Source organism: Tinamus guttatus, unplaced genomic scaffold (genome assembly GCF_059628265.1).
Source record: "Tinamus guttatus ecotype Peru unplaced genomic scaffold, ASM5962826v1 Tinamus_guttatus_pri_ptg000197l, whole genome shotgun sequence".
Lineage (NCBI taxonomy): Eukaryota > Metazoa > Chordata > Aves > Tinamiformes > Tinamidae > Tinamus > Tinamus guttatus.
Genome location: NW_028288731.1, coordinates 4,271,663 through 4,298,945, shown reverse-complemented (window position 1 = coordinate 4,298,945; position 27,283 = coordinate 4,271,663). Strand labels below are relative to the sequence as shown.

The 27,283-nt window shown below is 35.1% G+C and overlaps 1 protein-coding gene across 1 annotated transcript in view; it reads right to left on the bottom strand.

The window, feature by feature from the left end:
- ADAM23 (ADAM metallopeptidase domain 23) overlaps positions 1–26,900 on the bottom strand; it is a 52,955-nt gene extending 26,055 nt beyond the window's left edge. Inside the window, exons 1-10 of the mRNA XM_088523743.1 lie at positions 26,717–26,900; positions 25,705–25,931; positions 18,381–18,457; positions 11,947–12,010; positions 9,071–9,153; positions 8,330–8,393; positions 6,060–6,132; positions 5,542–5,615; positions 4,657–4,722; positions 1,135–1,206 (exon numbers count right to left, since the gene is read on the bottom strand). Of these exons, the coding sequence (XP_088379869.1) occupies positions 1,135–1,206; positions 4,657–4,722; positions 5,542–5,615; positions 6,060–6,132; positions 8,330–8,393; positions 9,071–9,153; positions 11,947–12,010; positions 18,381–18,457; positions 25,705–25,931; positions 26,717–26,900 (984 nt within the window). The remainder of the gene's footprint in view (positions 1–1,134; positions 1,207–4,656; positions 4,723–5,541; positions 5,616–6,059; positions 6,133–8,329; positions 8,394–9,070; positions 9,154–11,946; positions 12,011–18,380; positions 18,458–25,704; positions 25,932–26,716) is intronic.
- Positions 26,901–27,283: the final 383 nt, after the last annotated feature.

Here is a 27,283-nt window from a genome sequence, read left to right as displayed (position 1 = left end):
AGATGGAAATTAATAGTAATAACATTTTTATCAATTTTAATGTCACAGGAGAAGTAGATGAATAGGCACCAAAAGATTAGAAAACAGCTGTAAAACATCCATTTTAATTTTGTTCATGATCTGCTTCTGAGATAAAACAGCAGCTCACTATAAAGTCAAGCCATAAAGTGCAAAATTTTATTAACTAACATATTCAGAAAATGAAGAGCTACAAGAGATATTCTTCATCTGTCATAGATGCTCTGCATTATATAGAGCTCCAAGAACACTTACTGACTAAATATATTTAGTTATGATCTAAAAACATTCAATAATTAGTCCACTGGCTGCTTCATCCATAAAACATACAAATATCAGTTTACTAGGACTCCACAAGTCACCATCATAAACATATGATTTTAATTCTCTTTTTTTTCCAAATTATACTTATGATACATAACCTGAATTGAAAATATCTTCTTGCAGGTCCAGTAGTTAAATATACTGAATAAATTAGCACTTGATGGCATGCTTTTTTATATTGAAGGCAGCATTATCCTTATGAAAAGTTGATGGTATAATAGTCAGCATAGAAAGATGACAATAAACATAGGAAAACTTTTAAGGAAAAAAGAATGTTAATGTGCCTTATTTTGAAGGAGACTGAGGACATACACAAGAAAACTGACAACTACAAAAGAAAAACTAGTAAAATGAAAAATTAGAGAACGTACATGTACATTTTTTCTGTACAAAAGTTGTACAGAAATTGCACAATAAGCCTTTACCTCTGTTAGCTCAGAAGAACACTTAAGTGAACAGGAAGGGAAGGAGGAAAACGGGATGAGAGAAACTTGGAGTCTCTGAAAGACTATATAATTTTTCTGATAATACTTCAGTTAAAAATACAGCCCACTCCCTATGAACACAAGGGAATAACAAGGCAGAAATTTGTGCTATTTTTCATGCTGCATTTAAAAAGAGAGGTGGAACTGTTTACACATACATGCATGAGTGCAAAAGCACACGGCAAAGCATGATGAAAAAACAATAAGAATAGTTAAAGAAAGATAGATTAGTTTTTGTAGTAATTTTCTAAATTTGCTGCTAAATAATGTCATTCAAACAGTTTTCAGAAGTCACAGTGATACTTACAGCATCCACAAGGTTCACTACAGACTTGGCAAAATTGTTTGTGTATGCATTTGAAGAACGATGCTTTTTGAACTAGAAGGAGAAAAATATAGAAAACAGTGAGATCTTGAATATTTACTACCAATTCCTTATTTTTACAACATGTTTTATGCTCAAGAAACCCTGTGAGATAAAGGTTGCCATGGCTGCTAGAAATCTTTCACATCACCAAAAAAACACTCGGCTATAAGAAGTATCCTATTTACAACCATGGTTCAAATATTGAAAAGAAAATCAAAAGCAAATTGATTTCTGCAGATTCCACAAACAAGAACTGAAGAAAACTGAGAAGATGTTGTACCCATTAAAGCGTCACTTAACCTGATGACATGAGTACCAAACTCTGCTAGCCATATATCATGGCTACAAGACATGAAAACAACCCCTTTATCATTTGTCCTGTTTACAGCTCTTGGCAAAGCTATACTTCCTCTGGTGTAGGAACAGCAGTTCCTGGTAGTATCTGTTATACCAACAGAAAAAAAAGAGGGGGTGCTAAATGTGCATTTGAATATTGAAAGAGTTACATTTGATATCTTTTATGCTCTTAATTTTAAAGTTCTTCCATTTTCGTAGATTTAGATGAGCTGTACTGCAAGTTCTGTTTGCTGCGCACGTCAACACAGCATCTACGTGTTTTTCTGCATCCAGCTCTGCAAAGTCCTCTCTGTTCCAATTTGCCAAAGATGCTGCTATGATATCTGAGTATGAACTCACAACTTAAAAAGAAGGATTCAACTGCTGCTTAAAAGCAACACATTTCATCATCTCATGAGCAAACTTGCCAAGTTCCACAAAAGTGTCAGCTATTCTTACTCTGAAACATGGCATCCCCTGTAAGGCCTTCAAAAACAAGAGGGTCCAGACTCTTCCCTGAGGAGCAACTAAAAAGCTCCTCACATCCACAAAGAAGTTAGTCATATGATTAACTACTCTCCTAAACCAGAATGACAAAACAGAAACTCCCTGGTTTCCATGATTATGCTTAGATCCAAGGTGAAAGCAAAACTGAAAGACATCTATATTTAAAAACTAAAATAACCTAAGTTTCTCAAACTGAAAGTCAAAATAGGGATCTCAAGAGATATGAAACCCCCAACAAATTGTTAGGCTAAAAAAAAAAAAAGAAAAGAAAAACTTTTAAATTCCAGTTAATTTTGGACAAGTAATCAAGTTTTCCATGGCATTTCATGTATAATTCAAACTCTTTAACACTAGCTGAGGCTCATTCATCTGAATACAGAAAGGTAAGTTTTTTTTACATATATACTTATTCATTGTTAAATTCTATGATCGTCTCTAACCTCTATATGCACAGATCAAAAAATCCTACTACAGAGGTCTGCAGGAACCCCATCTCTATAACTACGCTCAAAACAAAGTGCTTTCAGCAGTGCTAGTGGAGCTTTAAAATACGCTTAAAATAACTGCCATATCACACAGCATTCTGTTTGTTCAGAACAGGGAACACAAGGACAAAATAATGGAGTGGATCATTAGGGAGGGGGAAGATTTGCTTTATCTTTTTGTTTTATGTTTTTCCAGAATTTGAAAACTAAAATAATACGGTTGAAAAGAAAATGTTCTTGGCTTTCAGCAACATTTATTTACTAAAACCAATACTGATATGTCATGACATGCCTTCAAGCAAGGTTTCTAAAACAGAAATTGCAAAGACTAAGTCTGTAAAAAGTACAAGAACACGATCAATAAATTTAACTGTGTCTTATGTGTTACAAGAAATGAAAGTTTTGTGAACATGTCCAAAGAGGTTTAAGATACTCACTTCCAATGCAGAATCTTGTCAAAGGAGAAATCTGCCCTCTACTGCTGGGTAGACAATCTTAAAAATACCTTTAATAAACTCTGGCTTGATAGCTCTTAACTGTGAACACTTTCTGTGTATCAATTTTACTCCTTGAAAAGCATCATTACCTACTTTTGAGTCCCTGGCAACATTGCATGTTTGTGGCCTAAAGTTCTAGCAAATAGAGCTTGAGATGTAGCAACATGGCTGATCATCCTTTAAGCCCCTAACACAGGAGGCAAGTGAAACAATCATTTCTATCATTTATAACCCAGAAATGAAGAAGTCTACCTGTCTGTTCAGCCCTGGAATGAACACATGATATTTCAGCCTATTCTGATCCCAATTATTTCTGACTCTTCAATAACCTCCTTCAGTATTTTCAAGGAGCCCAAAAAAACAACATACAAACTTGGGAACATATGCACTAGAATGAGAGACTCAAGGAGACCATACATCTATATAAATTTAAAAGGTGATTTTACTTGCACATAAAATAAAAAGAAAGTGTTTTATCAACATAATGAGATTGGAAAAGGAAAAAAAATGTTGATGCCTAAAAAGTTACACAAGGCAAGACCAAATTCAAAATGAAGCGTGTTTCAGGTTGCTATTAATACGTTGTGGGTTGCAGAACATTCTTAATCACTAGAAAATTTTCAAACCCACAATGTGTATTTCTCCATAATAGATATGGCTGTCACTAAAATGTAGCTATTAGACTCAAAAAAGAATTACTTCAGAAAAGCCCTTCAGCTTGTAAGCTTAGAATACCAGTCCTACCATCCATTACTGTACAAAAATGTAACTATTCACCAAAATAAATCACAGCACAGGGGATACATGTTCTAGGACTTTAACAAATAGATATTACCCAGTTCCAGCTATGTCTTTTGAAACTATGCCTAAAACTTTTTTTTTTTTCAAAAAGGATTTTAAAATAGTTCTGGAAGTTTACAAGAAATTATTGTCTAGGCCTCGATCTTCTGACTTCTTTTCTATAGTGGTAACGCACTGACATTTTGATAGCTTTGCCTTACTCGGCATAATTAGTGAAAGCAGTAACAATTAAGTAACATGTCAGTTGATCTGGGTTTTTTTTCCCCGTTATAATTCCAGGTCAAAAGGAAAAAAAATCCTCCCCACACACACTTTTTAATTACAAATGTCAAACATTTTTCCAAATAGAACTATCTTGTACTTCATTATGAATCTTGTTTGTATAAGCATGCTTCTATAAGCATGAAATAGCCAGGAAAAATAATGACATAATTTTTTCAGTATGCTTTGCTGCATTCAATTTTAAGTTAGTGAAACTGAACTCAGGGTAACAAGTTTTGACTTCTGTATTCCTCTAAAAATAGATGCAATTTTAGATTATGACAATGTATGTATTTCAGACAGAAAAGCTTTATTGCATTACTGTGTTGTTTATGGGTATATTAAATCAAAATGTTTCAGACATATTTTGAATATTTAAATGCAATAGAAAATGCCAGATACCATTAAGCATTATTAACCATCATGGTCTATACTGAGTCTTACAGTGAAATGGTAGTAATTGCTGATACAGAAAATACTTGAGCCAAAAAAAGCTAACGAGACATGGTGCTGTATGCACACCAACCTCCAAATTCTGAGCAAAAGGAAGATTGCCTGTGAATTGATGTACTTGCCATTTTATGATCATTGACTATCATGAGCTCCAGATATTTCATCTCTTCAAAGACACCACGAGTTGCCTGGTGGATGGAAGACAAATTTTGAGAAATAAAGAGGCTGTAGTAATTTTCAAAGATAACTGCAATTCATTTAATAGGATTAGTCATATATATTTCGTAGGGGGTAAACCTGTCAGAATTGTGTCAGCTCTTTAACTAGGGTAAATCATTATAGCTCCACTAACTTTGTGATTTATGAAAACCAACGATGGCCAAGAATCTGAAACACACCATTTGGAATAGTTTTAGAGTCAGTTTTTTCGTTTGATGCAGAAGAAGCCCCCAATTCTCTTATTTTCACAAAGGAACACTAAAAGCTCTTGGTTGAGCGTACTATTCATGATAGATTTAAGGGGGAAGTTACAACAAATAGATCAGCCTCAAAAACCTACTGTGTATCGTACAACTCAGTGTAGAAATATATCTTCTTGAACTTGTGCATTCCACTAGTTCTGACACGTATGCACGTGCAGATATATGGCCTGTCCACTTCTACACAAATCTGGGAGGAGCAGCTGATGCACCAGAGGGCTGTGCTGCCATTCGGAGACCTGGACAGGAGACTTAGGTGGAGAGGAACCTCATGAAATTTATTAACAGAGAAGGAAAAACTTCTTATCTGGAAGGGTGACAGAGCACTGGAACAGGTTGCCCAGAGAAGTTGTGAAGCTGCCTCTGGAGAAAGGCTGCCTGAACATGCCTTAGGTGACCCTGTTTAAGCCAAAAGGGTTGGAGACTAGATGGTCTCCAGAGGCACCTTGCTACCTCAACCATTCTGGGATTCTGTGAGGATATATATATATTTTTTTTTTTTTTATAAGTGGTCACACTTCTACTCACTGCTCTCTTTCTTCTCTTTCTCCTCAGCCACTGTAATTCAGATAGGAAGGGCCATTCAGAACTAGAGCCAGTTTCTGTAGAAAGTAGAATTTAAGGATTTCATTACCTCAATTAAAACTGCTGATGTATGCTATCCAAATCAAAAGTAGATTGAGTTCACCAAAACTAGAATAACCTTTGATACTTAACAGTTCATTCTTTAAAATCCACAGAGCAAAGTATCACTAGTCAAGCAATTTATCAAAAGTAATTTAGAGATCCAAAGTTAGAATTAAAGTATGCATGGTGATGTAGAGATTGGAATAGGTGTTCTCTTTCATCGCTTGCCCTTGTAATCACTTGTAATTTCTAAATTACATTGCAAAAAAGAAAACTCAGTTTAATTTACTACCTGTTTTTTTTTTTCTAAATAATCAGGAATTGAATATAGACTATGGTAACCTAATATGCAAATCGTTCAAGTTATACATACAATTATTTCCAGTATGTAAGAATTCAGTACATCAGCAAAAACATACCAAGATCTTGCAACTGCTTAGAGGCTGATGTTCCATAAGTTCTCTGGATGATGTGTGGTCTACTTTTACTTTCCTGGCAAGAAAAATATATGACATTTTCTTAATAAGGTCAAGATATTAAAAATACTGAAGAAGTGCTTCACCATATTTATTATTTTTCCACAGAATGCACTCAGCTATAGTGACAGTCTGACAGTGTCAAAATAATGCAATGCTGGCAATTCTGAGAAAATCGCAGAGCATCTATGCTTCAGACCATTCTCTGGCCTACAAAACAGAAATATAACATGAGTCTTTAAGATCACTTTAAAAAAATCCTTTAAAATCCGTAGTGTTACAGAATGCAAAACTTTTTTTTCCAGTAAATCAGATGCTATATAGCTAGACAAAAATCTTGCTCTGACAGATGAAATGTTAGTTAACATACAGTTAGTTAATGTACGGTTAATACGCATCACAGAAATGTGGCTTCCTAATTGCCGCAGAACGCAAGAAACTAAGCAAGAAGATAACTTCTTTTTTTTCTCCTGGTTTGAAACCTGAGCAGACCAAGAAAAAGGGAGAACACTTTTAATGCATGTTTTCTTCAGAAGTCTCATATGCCCCAAATTATCACATTTTGGTATCTACTCTATAATACACCTGTCCTTTCTTCCTTAAAGCCACTTCTGCACAGCTACACCAAAGAAGCAATTTTTTTTTCCTCAAGGGTAGGGCACTATTGTTCTCTAACTCCTGTGAGAAATATTTAATATTTTGAAGGAAAATATTGCACATTCCCTGTGTTTCTGTGAAAAATACACTTTATATATAGCCTCTACCATACTTAAAGTTAATCATTCTGACTAAAACGCATGCTGAAATTGATATTAGATGCGACCAAGATCTTTATCTCACATAGTACAATCAAAGATGAGCCTCTGAGGGCTCTCTGCAGATACATTATTTTGATCTTCAGCAGTTTTAGAAAAAATATTCATCTCATCTTTTTATGGTTCAAATTTCTGTTTGAATCCTCATCAGGTTTCACAGATGGCCATTTTTATAACGGGTATTGTATTTTAAGGATAGCTTATAACCTGCCTTTTTTTTCTCTACTTCCAAGTTTTCCTGAAATAATACACTGAGAGAGACTCTATTTTTCTTGAAGAGAACCTCCTCGTTTTCTGTTCAATCATGCAAGAAAACACAGTTTTGACAAATAGTCTTTTGCCTGCTATATGGATACCATGGTTTTAAATAACATTTTGATGCAATGCCTCAAAATGCAACACACAGCTTACCACATCGCACATATTGTTCCTGAGGACATTGAGAAACATGGGACTTTTTAAGGTGAAATACTTTCCAAAGCACCATTTCCACAGTATCATTTATGGACCAACAATTGACTGTTCAAATGATACTGATTCTTCCAAATGTTAATCTAGTCTACTTTAAAACTATGAAGAGTCAAAAAATTTATAGATCTTTCTCTGAACTCTTAAGTTCAGCTCTACAGTATCTAAAAAATGTACTACAGACCAGACAGAATAAAAACATTAAGAATTTCCTGTCTCAATGCTGCAAAATCATTTTTTTTCAAAATCATTCAAATCTTGGAGCCATTCAAGAGGTTGAAACACCTGCTTTTACATATGGTCTACAAAATGTAGTCAATTCTATTAACAGACAAAATTTTAGGAACAGCTGTAAAATTATAATACACTTCAGATGAAGCACCAAAATAATTATGGTTAACAGTCCCAAATGCTGACCCAGCATATTCAGGTGCTTGGAGTAGGATAATTTAAGCTATATGGTGACCATAGACTTTAAAACTACAACCTACAGGATACCCAGATATTCTGAAGATCAAATAGCATCTCACATAACATCAAAATTGGAACCATCGTTTTTGAGAGAGATTGATCAAATGACTTCCAGAGCACCCTTCTATGAATACATATATATATATATATATATATCTTTGATTTTAAGTAGCAAATCAAATTTATACACACTTTTTTTCCAGGCCATAATCACTTGCTATGGAAACATAATCTCACAATCAAACTTATTTTCAAAAGCAGAGAAAAATTCTAAATCATTCATATGTGCGTAGTTCTTGTCTTAAATAAATGCCAAGTAGGTATTTTAAAAGAATATATTTTTCATACAAATACTTGATGAGATGTCTCTGGTACTGATTTATTCTAATACTTTTATTTGCTATTTCTTGTGTAATCTCTTTCTCAAACCAAATAAAATAAAGATTGAAATAAACTTACTGCACTGTGGGTCAAATTCATTGGTTCTATCAAGTACAAGTAAGTACTGTCTTCAAACATGCCACTAGAAAATGGAGAAACAGCAGACAGACATTCAGAATTATCACAGGAATTTGACTCTAGTATATGCTTTTTGGTGAGATGAAACCAACTTTAAGGCTGAAAAACTGATCAATACTAAAATAAAACCTATATATAAATATTACTAATAAATGCGGCTAAAATGTAAAATTAATTTTGTGATAGACATGGTATTTTGTAATTAATTAATATTGAATGCTAAAGGTAATGTAATGGTAAAACATCAAAAAGAGTAAACATTTGACCTTGGAGAGAGGCCGTCCTGAGAGAGAAATTGGCATGCAAAATATAAATTAACTTTCCTTACATTCTTCCTTACATGATATAACAAAAAAATAGCTTTTTCAACAGGCTGTTGTAGTCATACTTGAACATCAAGTGCTGAACTACAATTCTTATCTATATTCTGCTATAGTCAGACATCTTGGTGAAGTATTTGTTAGTACTTACCATATTCAAATGCTTCATGAGACAGTATCAAAAATCTTAATCCTGATGACACTAAAAAAATGGGTTAGTTTGGTATGGCTGGCACTGGTAATTCAAAACATGAAAAACTCTGGGCATGTAGAATTTCAGTCCATCACACGTTAAGAGACAACACCAAGAGGAGTAGTAATCAACTAATAGTTTTGTCTGAAAAATAGAAAGCGTACTTACTGAAGCCCATTACAAGTTGAAAGAGCAGCTTTAGAGTCCTTGATACCTCTGATATTTCCATGATAGTAACAATGCTCTCCACCCTAATAATGTTAAAAACAAACAAAACACAAGAACAAAATTACTATGATGTCATATATGTTGCTTAAAATCAAGGGAAAAGAATACCTAACATCTACTATCAGATAAAATTTCAGAGAAAAGAGTGACTGCTAAATTAAAGGATCAGAACACACATAACACTGAGTGACAAGACTGAGATCCTCACAAAGCAGGGTTGTGGTGCCTTTATGTGTGTGTGTGTGTGTATATATATATATATAATGTAGGCTATTATATCAAAATTGCCCTCTCTGGGTAATGACCACAGCACTTAACCAAGGTTTCACAACTCCCAAATAATTTCCCAGATCATTGGTATCTACCAGCTTCCTAAAAATACATTCTATCCCCAAAGCTATCAGCTATTCTGTGTGGGAGCACCTTCTTTCAATCTTGCTGAAGCTGTTCCATTCTGTAGAAAATAAAAAAATTCACAGAGTCAGAACGGGGCAGCAAGTCTCTGCACCAAAGAGGCTAATAGGTGAGGCTAGTGGCTCTTCTAGAGAACAGTCCTAATAGTCGACTACAATATATAAATGACTGAGATCAGAAATTCAGAAATAATTGCATAGTCAAGCCACCAGCTGCTCATATATAGGAACTCCTCGTGTCAAATACTTTCATGAGAAACTTAAAAAAAAAAAAAAATTGTAGTTTCAAAATGTCATTTTTAGCTGAATAACCTGGTTTGTTTTCTATCAACAGAAATCATCAGGAGCAACATTAACAAATTGTTCAGGCTATACATGTTTAGAAAAAAAAACAATGCTGACTTCCTAAAGAGAAAGGACTCTCACATATTGTTTGAAAACATATTGCTCATCATCATAATATTCTTAATTCTGATAAATGTCTTATATCATCTGAATTCTAACAACCATATTAGATCCATAGCTTGTGCAATTATGTTAACTCAGGGAACCACCAAAGATGTAAAAGACCTAACCAAGTACAGCATTATTTTCATTTTGCATCTTGTTTAACAAGCTATTCAGATTCTGAACGAAATTTCTAATAGACTCTATTGGCCATAATTAAATACATGCATAAAGGAAAAAGCAATTGCTACATATTTACTCTCCTATCAATGAGAATGCATTATAATGGCAATGCTTTATAACAATCAAATTGTGATCATGTTTCTCACACAAGCAGTTTTCTGAAAATTGATTAATGTGAGTGAAAAAATATTGTTTTTTATTCAGTGTTTTCACTCTTCTAGTACACTACTATGCCTTGTGGAAAATGCAGTCTCACTTCTTTATAATCGCATCAGGAAACAAAATTACCTACTATTTATCCAAGTCTAAAAAGGATTATAAGGTATTGTAAAAGTTTAGGGTACAGTTCTTATCTGATCTACAGAAATGTGTGTGTATATTTTTTGAACTTATAATGAAGTCTTTTTTGGATTAGTGTGACCTCAAGAGCTACATTACTGTTTCTAAATCAATCGATTCAGAAAGCATCCCCTAGGAAGTTTGGATCAAGTTACTGCAGCATGCAAAGGTAGCCCATTTGCTGAGTCTAAAATTCTAATAAAAATTTCCAGTCAGATTCATGATTCAGCAACCGCAGTGCTCAATGCTTGTGCTGCAGCTGACAATTGCATGAGCTTGTCTAAATGCCAGAAGGAACTCTTTTCTTGCTTCATTTAGCATTTTTGCCCATTCTCCAGAGTATTAAGTCTTACTGAGATGAAAAAAAATCCTTAATACGGATGCATGAAGCAATTTCTTCTTTTAATGGAAGAAAACAAAACAGTATATTGCAATAATTATACTGCAATATAATCACCTAACTTCAACCTAATTTGTGATACATCATTCTATCTGAGTTTTTTCCATAACAAAGTCAAAACAATCAATTAGACATCTAATACTTGGGCAAGAAACAGTCCTCCCTTGGTCTGAAGGCATAAGTGTAATTTGAATATCTGCCTTCCTCCACTCTTCATAGTGATGTACAAAGTAAGTAAAAAGCTCACAACAAATACTCATAACAAACATCACTACAAATAAATTTGTACCAAATACGGAAAAAAAAAAAACACACTTCCATGAAAATGTGATTTATAATCTTCCTATGAGCCTACTAGGCTACCAACAGCAATTCAAAAGTTTATTTGCTTCCCTTAGTCTCTGCTGAAGCATCTTGCACAATTTTTATCTATGTCTTTGGATCACTATTCTATATCACTGAATTCAGTATAGGAGCTAGTCTCACAAATGTAAGTAATTAGGTGTCAAGTAATACACAGGTTTTGTAATGGCTCCAGAGGTAATGATTTCACACAGATCTCTATTTTGTTTCAAAATTGCATAATTCTTGCAAAGAAAAGTCATGGCAAGTTTGTCTTAAAATTTCATCATCTCTGCCACTGTACTTTGTGCTGAGCACAGGTAAATAATTAATGAAGATGATACTGATGATAACCTCTTTGTAGAGGCAATTCAAAAAACCAAACAAAGCCTTATTCTGATCTGGTAATGTCTGGATGAATTTCCACGATACTGAAGTAGTGCCACTACTAGGTGGTAGCACTGAAAATAAAACCACCACCTCTCCAAGCTTTCTTTGTTCCACATTCAATGTGCAGCATGTTGCACATTGTTCTTCATTATTACTCAGGTTACATCGGGTCAGAGTTACCTTATCTATGTGGACAAAGGTTTCTGGTGTTTTAAAAAGTCTTAGAAACCTTTTTTTAAAAGCATTGTATTGGTACTGTTCCTGCAGACACACAATCCTGCTACATATTCACAGCACAATACCTTAGAAAATTTCTGCTTTCCATCTTCATAGTGAATCTCCACATAATTGGATGATAACAAATCACTGTCAAGAAAAGAAAACATCAAGTTGACAAAAATCCAAATATTCTTTCTGCTTTTACATTGTGTTAGCTAGAATCCTCAAATCACTTTTAATTTCCCTGTAAATTGGTTAAAAAAAAAAAAAGAAAAAAAAAAGCAGCTTGTATCCAATGGTTTAATGATGCACTGTGATGTACAGTGTGTTTCAGACAGGATCATTCTGCAATCCAGTTGCCTTTATTTTAGCTTTACAAGAAGATTATCAGCCTTTTAAATATGGGGAAAAATTCAATGGCTTTGAATTATTTTGCTGCTAATTGCTATTGACAAAATGTATGTTTAGTTTGTTGCTTTCAAGTAAGTTTTATATGTAATGTAAAAATGACACACAATATATGTAAGACTGGACAAATACTCTTGTCTTCAGGACAATGATATATGTAATTTGAACACTTTTATCTGTACTTCAGCCAAAATCCTTGAATTTTTCCTAAAATTTTGAACATTCTCAAATAAATGAACAAACAACTCACTACCCCTTTATTCCCCTCAACTTTTCTTGTTAGATCCTTTTCTCACTCCTAATTCTTCACAAGCCATTCTGGTAAAACACAATATTCCTGAAGCATAAAAGGTCCCACACTGGAAAAAAAATTGCAGTCTTAATTTATTTTTTAAAAAATTAGGCAGTCTGTGCATATCCAAGGATAGCTTCAATGCCCCATTCAATTCTCAAATCACAATTAAAAACTCGATTATTATCAGAGTTGGAACATACTGGCCTGAGAACAGCAAAACAGTTAAACACCTTTTCAGGCACCATGACGTTCCCATTACATGAATTTTACTTTATATGGTCTTACTCAGCATTTTTCAGGCCTGTGAGAGCCTTTACTCTTCTAAGTTAAAAATTCATGGAAGGGTCTGACTGTAGCACAGCTATGAATAGTAATAAAATCCTTATGGAAGTCTGGTCTGACAAAATAGTATGGAAATTCATAATTAAAAACAACTTACAATAATGGATATCTCAAACACAAGTGAGGCTATTAGCAACCCTTATAACACTTATTCTAGAAATATTGGCTCAAAAAATCAATTCTTCATGGTGCATTTATCAGGCTTTACACTTACCACAGAATTTCCTGTAGAACTTAGTTACCAATGGTTCTCCCAACAGCCATTTTTCTTGGCACTGAGTAGACCACAACATGGACATTGCTTGTACATGCAAAACCAACAGTAACAGCCACGAATAATCACCAAATTCTCATAATTTGTCTTAACCTTAACTTTTATAGCAATATTTTAGATATACCTTTAATGTGCAGATTTAAAAATAAATTTAATTGTATAAAATCATTTTAAAATGCATTTGTATCATGATCAACTTTAATTCCTTGTAAAACAATACAATAGTTCATAACTCTTGAGTATAATACAGGATTCACTACATTTAATTTGACAACATTTGAAGCTACTAAAAAGGACTGCAAACACAAAATATCAGTACTTGAAAGTACTGATACATCCCTTTTTTGTTTATATTTTTCACTGTTATTCTGAAACATAAGGTCAGCTGAGGTCAGGTGTCCTTAAATTACCTACCAGGATGATCTAAACAAGACTAGAGAAAACTGACAATCTGAAAATTCTCATTAGGACATAAGCTAAAATAAATAAAAAAGAGATGATGATTAAGCACTGTAATGGGATCCCAGAGAATTTGAGGAAAAAAAAAGAAAAAAAAAAAAGAGTTCTGCGCAATCTGAAAGAGCAGGACAAGATAACCTTCAGAAAACCACCCCAACTTTAATTATTCTGTGTTCCTAACTGTACAGTTTTGTTCAACTCTTCATTGCAGCCACTGACGGAATTTATAGTCTTTACAGCAGTTCTAATGAAGTTGAACTGACAAATCAGTAATAAATTTGCTTGTCTACTGAAAATAATGTTCATGGGGCCGTACATAAGATTTTCATAGCTGAAAGTTCAAGTCTTTAAGTTGTTTTTTTAAACCTGTTGCCGAAACTACTCCTTGCAAAGGTGGTATCATTTCTCATTACAATTACATTCTCATTACATTACATTTCTCATTACATTACAAACCAGCCTCAGCTTGCATTCAAGTACTAGCTCATACTTAAAATCAGAACTTTTTCTCCAGTGTCAGTGCTTGCTTTATCTTTCCTATCTTAGAAGCAAAAAAGCGCTTTTCCCAGAAGACACCTACAGACCTGAGATCATTAACACTTTGTCTTGAATAATTGTCTCTATTGAGGTGCTCTGCCTCACTAGCTCTTCTACCAAAATTATGTTGGGAGATGACTTTATACACAAGCTAAAAAAGCAGCAAAGGAACATGTTCTTTCTCTTAGCTGCCTTCTTTGAAGGCATGGGGCAGCCACATGTGGATGCAGCTTGTATCCACCTCTGGGGCACACATGCCACTGCTGTGGTCACCATCAGCAGGAAAGCTACAGTGTGACAAGTGACTACCCCAGGTGTTGAGGCTTTGAACTCAGCCAAAGATTTTCAGGACAGTGCAACATTATTTAATTAGTGCAGAGGAATCTACAACTAAAGCACTTGAAATTCAGATATTGCAACACAGTTTCTATGGCTAAAATCATAAGCCGTCTCCCATAAAACATTCAGAGAAATAAATACACACTCTTATTTTATAAGTATTTGCCAAAAGAGATGAAGAAATGTCTTGAAGAAATAGGAGAGGATTTAGTATCTGTCTCTCAATCTTCTTGCATGTGGAATGCCCACAGAGATGAATGATGACATTTGCAACGAGGCAGGAAAGCTCTGTTATCTACAGCTGAGAATCTGCACATGCAAGACTGCACATGCTCACATGAGTGTACATGCGTCACTGGACAACCCTTGCACTGAATTCTTTGCATCTCCTCTGTGGTACAAGTTAAAAAAAACAAATGCAAGAAAACAGTTTGCCACAGTAGTATTATCTTAATTTATGCAGCTTGTGTATCTTATAGGATCCATTTGCTACTAGCAATGTTTGGATTAAAAAAAAAAAAATCATATTCCTGAAAATTTAGGTGGACTTCTACAGGAAAGAATAAAAAGAAATTAGGCTGTCTGCTTTTCTGTGTTTTTTCTCTACGTCCCAAAAAATAAATTTTCAGGGATGCTTTCATCTTGGCTTTTTTTTTTTTTTTGGCTTCTCTTTCTATCCTGATGACATACTGAATTCCCTATTGCATGTCTTTGCCTAACCCTCTAGAATCTCTGGAGAGGAAGGCTCTTTGCACAGCTCTTTGTTAAGAGACTGGGCTGAACCATCAGCCAAAAAATCTGTTTCTGTGCAGAAGGCACTTCAGCTAACTACCCTCCTCACTAGAAAAGCAGGAAGTACATATTTTTAATTCACTGCTTTTGATTACATAGTTTATCTCTAATTTGTATTAGCAACAGGCAACAATTGCACCTACAAACACTTGTCCTTTAACTTAAAAGTAACAAGGTGAAAGTCTTTTATAGTGTAGATAAAGAGAGCTCATTAGAGAATAATATGTTATCACCTCACACATGTGTTTATGTATGTAATATATAAATGACACAAAGGAAGAAAAATGTTCAGATGTACCACAGATCATATTTTTGTCTTCAAACTTAGTGCTGCCAGTGAAATGATTTTTTTTACATGAATGCACATACTTTAAATTTTTTTCTTAAAAACTGGGAGTTAAGACAAGACTATACAAGCGTTACTTGTTCGATACAGAATATATTCAATTTGGGCAGACGATCATAGCTGAATTATAAGAATTCTACTTTTCAAACGGAATTAATTTTATCCCACTAGAATCCAATTATCTTTCATTTTTGTACTAAGAGCACTACTTAATTCATTGTAGATGAGAAGAAAAGTATCACTATTCATGTTATTTTCATTATCTGTAACCATTATGCCCTAACGTCACTAATGACATCAAGTTGACAGCCTGAAATTAGTCAGACATTCAAGTGTGACAAAGGGCAAGGCATTCAACACTTCAGAGCTGACCCACCTTGCTAAAGAGTTCAAATTTCTAATTAGCTTCTATTTTTTTCCAAATCTTGTCAGCAAAAACTACCAGCAATATTCTTTATGATAACAAACTACTATTTGGTATGTTTTAACAACAAGCCTTAGGCAACAGAGATAAGGCTAATTACCCACTCAAGCTCCCTATAAATAAGATTTTGTAAGTGAATAACCAATTTTATTAAACAGCAGTTGGAATGTAGAGAGTAGACAACTGCACAGTTTCCAACAATGGCAAACTGAAGGCTTAAAACTGAAATGCATTTCTAGGCAGCAACTATCCTCTGATTTTAGTTTCATACACTTGAACAACTTTCAAAAAAAAAAAAGGTAGTGAGACAAAAATACGCTGACAAAACCACAATACACACTTAACTTAGACTGATACATATATATTCAACATATTTCACGTTTTTTCTAGATGTTCAGTACTTATCCTACAAGCAAGAGAGTGCATTATTTTGGTTAATAGGATACAATTGTTCAAGTCTACAACCTTGCATTTCCACCTTTTCTTCTCATCTGAGAAAGGCAACTGCCAAATAAAATTCAACATGACCAACACTATAGCAAGAGATAACATTTTGCTGAGGAAACATAATAGAGATACAAAGATTGGTCTTACTTAAATTGATTACCTACGGATGTTCATGATTTATAATGCTTTAAGTCTTATGATTAACAAATTTGTTGTTTTGTATAAAGAAGACAGACTTAAAAAAATCAGTGTGAGTTCCGGAGAGAAAACAGATTAATAGTTGAACGTTATGAGTCAGAAACAGCAGAGGTGGAGGATAGTTAACATTATAAGGACACGTGGAATGTGAGGATATGCAATTTACTCTGCATGGGTCCAACTCCAAAAAAGCCATAACTTTTTCCTTTGAAAAACTGTTGAATTTGATAAGGTTGCATATTTCTCCATAACAAGATTTTCACTACAGTTGACAGTTAAAAACAAAAAAAGACCTTAGATCATCCTCAAGAATACAGCAACGTTTTTAAATCACTGATAGGCAATTGCTTCTATAATATCTTCGTCTCTAAGTGTGCTGAAAGATTCACGGACATCAGAGGCTGCAAATGCACTTTTATTCAATACTTTAGATAATTTTGCCTGCCAGGTAACTTTATACTTTCACTTTACTCCTAAATTTTCTCAGTGTAAATTTTTAAAGTGGCATGAAAGCATTCATACATTTTTTTAGAAAGATACACAGTTCCACAATACCTTCAGCAAAGGATATAAATAGATGTGATACAACCAACCAAAGCCACATTGATGTGTATTCTAAGACAGATCACCTGGACCTGACAATATTGCTGTTTATCTTACTGCTAAGCAGACTCTAGCTGCAACTTTCAATATAGCCACTCCCTTAAGATTCCCGCTCCATAAAGAACTTGCTCATTATAATGATAACGCAGTGTTTTCCAGGTCATTACAGATGTGTAAAAATTTTTGTAAATACCTATATCAATGACTCACCAACATCAATAACTTAAAGGAAGCCTCACCCAAATTACAGCTCATCAATAAGTCAAAGAAAACTTTCAAACACTATGAAAGATTTTCCGAATGAACATTTTATACAACATTTTATGAAACATTTCTCATACTAATCTTTCTTTTACAATATTTCCATGTTTAGTACAGTGGCAACAACTGGCAAGCTAAATTATTGGCAATTTGATAGTTTTCTACATTTTTCTACTATATATGAACCTTATTCCATGTATTCTATTAGTCTTATTACAGGTTCTGAACTTGCAGGACATAAGTAAAAGGCAAACATTCTGCAATTACTTTTGTTCCATCAAAATATAAAGAAACATACTATACACAAAACATATAGAAAATGAAATTCCACTGTTCTTTATCATTTTCATTACCATAACTGGCTGACGGCTTAGCAGCCAGTAATTTAATCACAGTTGAAATGTGAGGTTCAAGCCATAACAATAGTGATAAATATAGTTACTGAACCTGTATTAATACAAAGATTATTTACAAATTTAGGAGTAAATGTTAATTTTAAATACTTTGAATAAGCAATTTTATGTTTAAGTTCCAAGAGTCCAAACTGTTTTGTATTTTCTATGTTCACATAACATTATTTTTCCTGAATGATAGAATTTAAGAGTATGTTATGGGTGCCAGCAAGGTAACAAGTCACCTCGCTTTAAAAAAAGCTGAATGCTGTTCTATATTAATCAATTTGCATAACAGGATGACTTTCCATAGATCTTGGGACTGCATGTGCCCTGGTCTTGTATCATAGAAGTTAAATAACAGAACGGGATGGAAAGAAATTTCAAAGTGTGCACTTACTTATTCAATATGAGGTCAAGGATGAATTTGGAGCCAAAGGCCTCAATTTGGAAACTCGCCTGGGCCAGATGGACAGCCTGTAAACATGAATACACAGAAGTACTTTAGAGTTTTGCAAAACAAAGTTTGCGAAAGAATCACCAAGTTTTATACACAGCAAATATTTGCTACAAAATCTTTGAAAAAAAAAAAAAAAGAATATTGTGGAAAATACGCTTATTTTCATGAATCTTACAGGAAGTTGAAATCTTTGCCCTTGCATTTGGGCAAATTACAAAATGAATTGGGATTCTAAAGGATTTGTCTTTTGGAGGAGAGAAGGAGTTTGAAGGAAAAAAGGTAAGTACACGGTACCTTCAAATACAGAGACAGAGCAACATTCCTTACAAAACAAACCCACCCTCACCCACAAAAAATCAGAGCATTCATAGAAATGTCTGCATTGTTTGTTGTCAAAAATAGATAAGCATGTAAGCAATTAAGTACATGGCTCTTAATTATGTTACTGGAGTCAATAACATAAAAATGAATCAATTATTAAAGTACTTGTGATACAAGTCTTCAAATGTAAAATCATGTCAAAGTTTCTATTGTATGTTATGAAGGTTTTCTTCAAAGTACACCTTTCACAATGAAAGGCCTTGTATTTGGCAATACTACCAAACCAATGTATAAGTGACTGTTGATGCTTAACATGCAGCAAAAGCACCCATTAGCTGGTCTCACATACGAGGTCAACTTGAACTTTTATGAAATTCAATTTTTGTCAGATTTACTGTATTCTTTAGTCTATTGTTTCTACATTGTTGTAATTGAAGGCAAAACATTTAAAATGTATTATCTGTTTTCTAGAAAAATGAGGAGGACAATGGAAACAATGCAAGAATTTGTTTTTGTGAAGACAGGATTCAGGTAGGCAAGAAGAGACTGGACCCATATATCACATAACCTCTCTCTTGGAACACCTCTTGAAAATCTAATCATGCTTACTTATAACACAATGAGATAAAAATTAGTAAATCCATAAAGTTGCAATATTATGTCTATGATCATAATCAAAAGAAAAATATATTAGTTTTTATTATATACCAAAATGAATCTTTAAATATGTCACTTTTTTTTTTTTTTTAATTTCATACATTGTCATTGTGTCTAAATCCAGCTGGATTGCTTCCTGTGTATCTGTTCTTGGGCCACATTCTTTGTCTCTCAATTAACAAGAGCCACAGAACTAAAAAAGAAATTTTCTAAAAAATTCTTAGCAAAAGATCTTAAAACAGTGTTAATATATATGTGTACAATAAACCAGAACTGAACTATATCAGCACACTATGTTGCACCTTTTGTTGAATTAAAATCAAGGGCTTTCTCAATAGTTTAGCAATTCAGTGAGATAACACTGACCAGGTGAACTGAGTTTACAACTACTCTGAAACATCAGTGTAAAAGTTGAAACAAAGACAAACAGGTACCTTGATGGAAAGGATTTGTTACAAGGATGAAAACTATGTTAAAAAAAACTACTTCAGTTCAAAAGCATCCCTAGTATGAGAGCCTTCTCAGCTCCTGCTTCGACTTCCTTTTACACAGTGAAACCAAAGGAAAAGTGCCACAAGGAGCTTTTCAAACATCTATTCATAAGAACGCATGTGTTCAATCTTTAAATAACAAAGTAGACCAAAGAAATCATGGCAAGAAGCTAAGAATATGTTCCACCAAAATATACAAGCTCACGAATTTTTAAGAAATAGTTGAAAATTTGTTACAGGAAAATGGTCATGACTAAGTGACCATTACCCCCCCTTAAAGAGTTACAGGAACTGTTGATTTGAGTCTCCTCTCCATGAAATGTTCATCTAAATTAATGATCAAATGTCTTTGCTACAAACAAGACTTCAACATTAACATTCTATAAAGTTTTTTAAAATATGTACTATTTCATCAAGATCACTTGAAATATATAAAAAAGGTAAGCACTGAGTCTCTTAAAGCATCTAGCTTTTATTGTTAGTAGTTTGGAAGTTTTTCAATGAATTTAAGTATATTGCACTTTTTCATTAAAAAAAAAAAAAGAAAAAAGTTGTTTCCTTGAGAGTAAAATAAATATTTACAGCTTTGATACATGACATGCCAAAGTTCAACTGCCCCATCAAGGTTCATTCAGTGTAGTTTATCATTAATGAGATTTACAAGTCTTTTTAGAAGTAAAACTAACTACCAGTGATCCTAAAAAGTAAGATAAAAAGTGACCAAACACTATTCCAGAGTTAGTTTTGAAAGAAAGTTATTATTCTTTCTTTCCAGATAGTAGCACAGCATTGTTTACACTTCTCCTAATGGATTCAGCAGCACTCAAAATAAACATTTTAACACATTTTAGGCCACTTAAGTGATTCAAATAAAGCTGAAACATGGAATATGACATATAACCTCCATTACTAAAACACATTTGAAAGGAGGTCCACATGGTGTGCTGATAATAACATCGTCACTCTTTAAAATATTCCAGAATTCACATCACAAATACTAAAAATTTACATGGGCTTATAAATGAAAACTGTATAAGCTAATGATAGGAAATTCCATCAAGGAAGAGCTGTTACATTAAAAAGACAAGTTCTGGCTCCCCGAAGACCCTGAGCCACAAACTGCTGGAGGCTGAGAGACCACTTGTGAAGCAGCACTGCATGGTTATGCTCATAACATATTCTTCTTAGGCATCTGTTAGTGACTGTTCATTCTAGTAGCCAGAAAAGCCTCTTAGCCCACCTGCTCTAACTTTTCTTAGGCCAAATCCATCCAACTGAGGTGATCAGCAAAAGGGTGATGCAGAACGCTTTCTTGAAGGTTCTAAAGTAATACATAGTTGATTACTTTTGCTTGTGCCATCCACAGTTAAAGTACCTTGTATTCTCTGTCTATAGTTAAACCAGAAATGGTTTTATCTTCTAGTATTAGATATAACTGCTATTTCTGAAAACAATAATTCCATATATAAAAACACCCTTTGCTAACTATTGCTGTGCCTCACTTAAAACAAATACAGTCTGTACACATAGGCAATTATTTCAAAGCAGCTGACATGCAGTAATTTGCTACCCTGCAGCAAGGAATGCTCTCCAACAAACTCTGCTCAAACCACTGTTTATAGAAGGCTTTAAATCCCTGCAGTTTAGCAAGAAGATAGTTTTGAATTCAGGTAAATCTGACACTCCACTGTAGTAAAATAAACATCTTGCTTAAGGCAATTAATAATTTGCAGTCACCTATGGAAGCTATGAGCTGGCAGTTAGATTAAGATAATGAGACTAAACTATTTCATCCTGAAACTGATATTTTTCCACTAAAAAGATGGCACAGAAAGCTACCAGTGAGTTACCATGTGGATTAGCCATACTAACTGTCAAGTAGCACTCTGACGGGAAGAATTATGTCCCCCCCAAAAAACCCACACTATCAGCTTTGAATTCTGAATGAACAAATAAGCAACGTTGTTTCTCTAAAAACTTTTGAGAATTTAAGATTTTACCCATCCTTTCCACAAGTTAGAGACTGTCCAGCAGATACACCCTTTTTCTTCATAAATGCCCAGTTCAAGATTTCCTCTCGCCCCTACTCACAATTAGTTTCCCTAAATTGCATTTCCCTGGAATCCCATAATCTTGAGATCCAATCTTGCGCTGTTAGATTTTTGTTGGGCCACCATAAGGATTTTCTCCTAGCATTTTGTGAAAAAATGTGTACCATGCAGTCTTCCCATTAGGTCCTAACAAACTTGCATGCAGGTTGCAAACAGAAATTAAAGCAGTCATCAGGGCTGATAAGTGGGCTACCATTTCATTCAAATCATTACCTGCATCTGCAGAAGTTTTGAAAAAGACAGACACAGAATACATACGACTCAGAGCTCCTTAACAAGTTTCAGGATTCTTACAAGCTTCTTTAGTGTGTTTTTATAAACAGATGCTCATTTCTAAGCATCTCACTTTAAAAATAATCTCAGATGATCTCAAAGAAAACTGCCAACCTTAACTTAAGTATGAAAAAAAAAAAGAGGTATTGGGAGATGTTAGGACCTTCAAGCACCAATTATTCAAAATACATCTTTTCTGAGTAATATTCTTTAGAAAATAATATATTCACTAAATTCTATCCACCTAGAAAGAAACCCTTTCACTTAATGGTGAAAATTCATTTTTGTCAACAGGGAGAAAAACCTTCTTTGGAGAACAAGAAGCTAAGAGAAGGTGGGTCCTACCAACAGTTTAGACCACATACACCCTCTCATTATGATGGTATGTACTTCAACAAATTCAAGAACAGAATGAAGATAAAGAGAATCAATTCTAAGAAAATGATTTATTAATTTTAACTTTTGATTCTCTGGTACAGTGTCTTCTTGATTACTCCTTTACTTCTACATGTATTTCATGACACAGGTTGCAGATCATTACTTTCGAAAAGAGAATTTTAATGGAAAAAAAAAAACAGATTTTAAGTCATTTTATCTATTTCTCTAGCTGTATCTTTTTTCCCCACACAGGCACGCAATTTTATCAACTATTCTCTCTCCTTACAGTGACTCAGCATTTCCAAGGCATTCACAGGCTTAAGACCAAAACTACCCATATGGCATACACTCTTCTGCTCACTATAAGCAAGATCCACAGAAAGAATTTACTGGACAATATCTGTAGTTAGGAACTGGTTTAGTATCGCATGCTCTTAAACAGTTCATTAAGCCTTACAAGAATATTCATGTCAAAGAATGTATGTTTCCAAGAGCAGTTAAAAAAAGAAAAGATATTTTTCTTCCTCAGCATTGCATACGACCATCATGTTGATCTTTGTTTTCACATGCACTCCTATTCACTCCTAAACACAGATTTTTTTTTATCCAGCCATAATATTATTCTGATTATTTTCTTTCATTACCAACATGAGAGACAGCAAAATCTCATAATCAGGATTTATTATAATATACCATTTATTTTAGTTCTGGAAAAAGATAAGAGCAAATGCTAAGAAATCCCCAACAAAGTCAAAACCCTCCTGTGTACCTTTCACATTTCCATTGCACCCTCTTTTCTCTCTGAGTTACTTCCATTTTGCATCCTCAGCACCTTTTTTCCTCAACTATCGCTCTACAGAGATGATTGTTAATCTTTTTTAAACACTGAACAGTAAGCCAAATAAAATAAACAAAATATTGCCTGTTATGTTATGGTCAAATAGATGGACAAGCACGGAAGAAAGGATTTCTGCAGAGATGAGAGCTGGAGTGCAGAGAGGGAAACACTCTGCAGCTCTGGAAGCAGAAGATGTAAGACCGATCTGGTCAAGGAACAAAATCAACCCTTTCTTTCAATTAAATGGATCAAAGCAATGAAGTTTCACACCAAAAGAATGAAGTCAATGTAACGCCACACTTTCCATAAAGCATCAGGCTTAAGGAACCTTCTGAGACCACTGCTGGGTTAGCAGGAATATAGTGAATAGAAAGGAGAATCACTTTGCACAACACTTAGCACCAAGCATACCCAAGGAAATCAATGTCAGTTCCATCAGCATTGATTTCTGAAGAGCTTTACCCCAACAGTTAAAGATAGAGTAGGGCAAAGGCAGGAAAGTCAACAGCAAGCAATGTTCTTGTGGGAATGCTAGGTAAGTAAAGAGATCAGCAGACATTCTCCTTCTGCGGATTCTTCCTCCACTCAGAGAGGAAAAAAAAAAAAAAAAAAAAGGAAAAAATCAACAACAACGAAAGCCCCCCAGAATTGATGTAGAAGCCTGGAGGAAGCATTGTTCTCAAAGGCAGGCCTACAGCAAATTCCTTTCTTTTCACACCATTTTCCAAAGAGAGAAAGTCTTCAGCACTTGAAGGTTTACTGAAAAGAGCGGTCTCACTTTAAAAGCCCCCCTAAAAATTAATCTGAAATAATCTGAAGAAAGGAAATACTAACAAATTTATAATGAGCAGCTTTAGGAGAAAAAATACAATTCCTAAAGATTAACATTTTTTCCATGGTTCTAGAGTTTGCAGTATGTTCAGTCTGTGTAAGAAATGAAGGGGTAAGGAAGTAGTTTTCTGTTGTTTTTAAAAAAGCACTTCCTGCTTATTTCTTACTAAAAAAGCATTTAGAGACACAGTTCTAACCTCTCTGAAAAAAAATTACTTCAAAGAGATATGGTGTTAGTCCTAGTTAGTAGGACAGTATTATTCTTTTAAGTAGCTCCATCTTCAAATAGTGGAACAGCTTTTCTGTGCCATCCACACGATATTGCCATACTTGAATGCATCCCGTGACACAGGCTTGGGAAGCTAAGAAGCAACACTTCTGAATAAAAATATCAAAATTATATAACTGCAGCTTCTTCCCTAAAAATTAAGGAATAACTTCATATTTTTACTTTTATGTCTGAAATGTTCCATAATAAATATCAAAGAAGCATTGTTACATAATGCATAATACATTCACTTTCTAAAATTTCAAAAGATATCTAATATTAACAAGTAGGGACTCCACTATATCCAAGTTTTTCAGTAGTATCATGCACACTGATCTACTTTAATGTCTCCCTTCTATCATGTCAATCTCGTGTTCTTATATCAATCTTTACCTCCATATTGTTTTTTAAATCTACTGAAAGAATTAAATTCTTAAAATACTGAAATAAGATGGAATAATTTAAAGTATTAAGTACCTCATAAGCAACATAGTGTAGAAGAGATTTACTTCTTCAAATAGTCATTTCAAAAAAATTATTCAGTTTCATACAAATTCAGGCATTTCTTTCATTAAAAAATGAAAAATGTAGGTGTTCAGGGTCTGGGTGCTACTTTTGACAAAAAAAAATGGTAGACCTTTTCCGTAGTTTTCACTGGTCATACGGTAGCAGGAAGCAAGAACTTCATTTATTAAGTACTGCATGACATGCTCAAAGCCAAGTAATTCACGCTTTAAGTTAAGGATCCTAAAGAAATCGTCTTTGCAAAAATTTGAGCAGTAAATAACTATTTTGAAAGAAGCATTTTGCTGATTGTATAAGTCAAGACACTAGAGCCTACTCTAATCAGACAAGCCAACATCATATAATTCCTATTCAATTTATCTACAGTTCAGGTTCTGAGCCAACCTGAAATTTAAAACTATTGGTTTTAATTAAAACAAGAGGAATCACATCCTTACTTAATTACTTGTCCTCCTTTAATTCCTAAAAACTATGGCAAGGACATTTAAGTCCCAGAGATCTTGCAGAATAGACCATTCTAACACATACTACCATTTTCAAAATTCTGCTGGTTAGCCTCTTTTTACCCTACCTTGTTGTGTTTCTGCTGGTGCCTTGCTCTAGTATCCAGGATATGGTAAGGGGTTTCAGAGTCTCTGTTGACATAATAGATCAGTCTTGAAGGCAGTGTGATTTCTTTTTGTATTGCATTGCTGTGGCTGTTATTTTTACTATTACTGTTTTTATTCTGTTGAAATGCATGCTCTTCATCTGCCAGTACTCCCTCCATACTGCCTGCCGTTTCATTCCAATGCGGGTCTGAGGAATAGAGTAATACCAGCCATAAATTAGACTGCAGAACATGTTTATTTCCATGAAATACAGCTATATATTTTATCTTACAGTAGTCTAACATTTTATTATTCACTCAAATAAACAAAAACAGAGCTTACTCATGGAGTTAGATTTGTTTCCACACATAAAATGGTTCTAGAAACAGCATTATTTATTTAAACACCTGTATGTTTTCACATGCAGTCATAGATCATAAATATTTTAATACATTTATCTTCCAAAAGAAAAAAAAAAAACACTTTCAATGGAGATAGATTCATCTCCTGCATACTAATTTACTAAGCTCTCTTTCCTTCTGTGACACATGCACATCTACACATACTTTTACAAAATGACTAAAACAACTTGAATTCAGAGCCCATGTGCCCTGAAAGCTAATCGATTCCATTTACATTAACAGCAAGTTTTCTTCCTTTCTCTTTTAACTTTGAGCATGGTAGGAGCCATTCTCTCCAGCGGCCTTTTCCATCTGAAAACGTCTACCTTTTCCGATTCAAATTCCAATACACACTCACCCAGCAGGCAACCCAACCAGTACGGCATGACTCAGAAAGCAACTACACCCAACTTCCACATATCACACAATCCCCATTAGAAGCAAATAGCACCCAAAACCACTTTTTTTTTTTTTTTTTCCCTTGGGGGGGCGAGGGTCGCATACTAGCCTGCATGTAGTACCCTTTTTCTTTTTTTTCCTTTTTTTTTCCCCGCACCGTTCCCCCTCGCCCCGCACGCACCGTCATACCCACCCGCGGCCGCCAGAGCCGAGCCAGCCCTGGGGCAGGAGGAGCCATGGAAGAGGAGCAGCAGCAGCGGCAGCAGCTGCGGGGACGGCGAGACGAGGCGGCCGAGCAGCGCAGGACAGCCGGCGGCGGGGAGGCGGCGGCGGCCGCAGCCGGGCGGCCGCAGGGAGCTGCTGCCGGGCGGCTTCATGGCTCATAGCGCCCCGGGGGCGGCCGGCCGGGGGCAGCGCGGCTCCGGGCAGCGGGTGGCCCGGCGGGCGGCGGCTCCCCGCGCGGCCGGCTCCTCGCCTCGCCGTTGCGGGCGGCCGTTACCTCAGCGCGAGGGCGGGCAGCGCGCGCGCGCAGCCGCTGCGCATGCGCGGCGGGGCGGGGGCTGGCACGGGCGCTGTCCGTTGTGCTGCGCCCCGGGGGAGCCGCCATGGCGCCCGCCTCGCCTCATGGCCGCAGTCCCCCGTGTTCTCCCCATCCCTCCCTCCCGCCACCCCGCGCGCGTCCAGGCACTGCCTAACCCCTCCCGGGATGCGATTCCCTCTCTTTATCCCCAGCGCTGCAGTGCTGCCTGAGGTGGGTCAC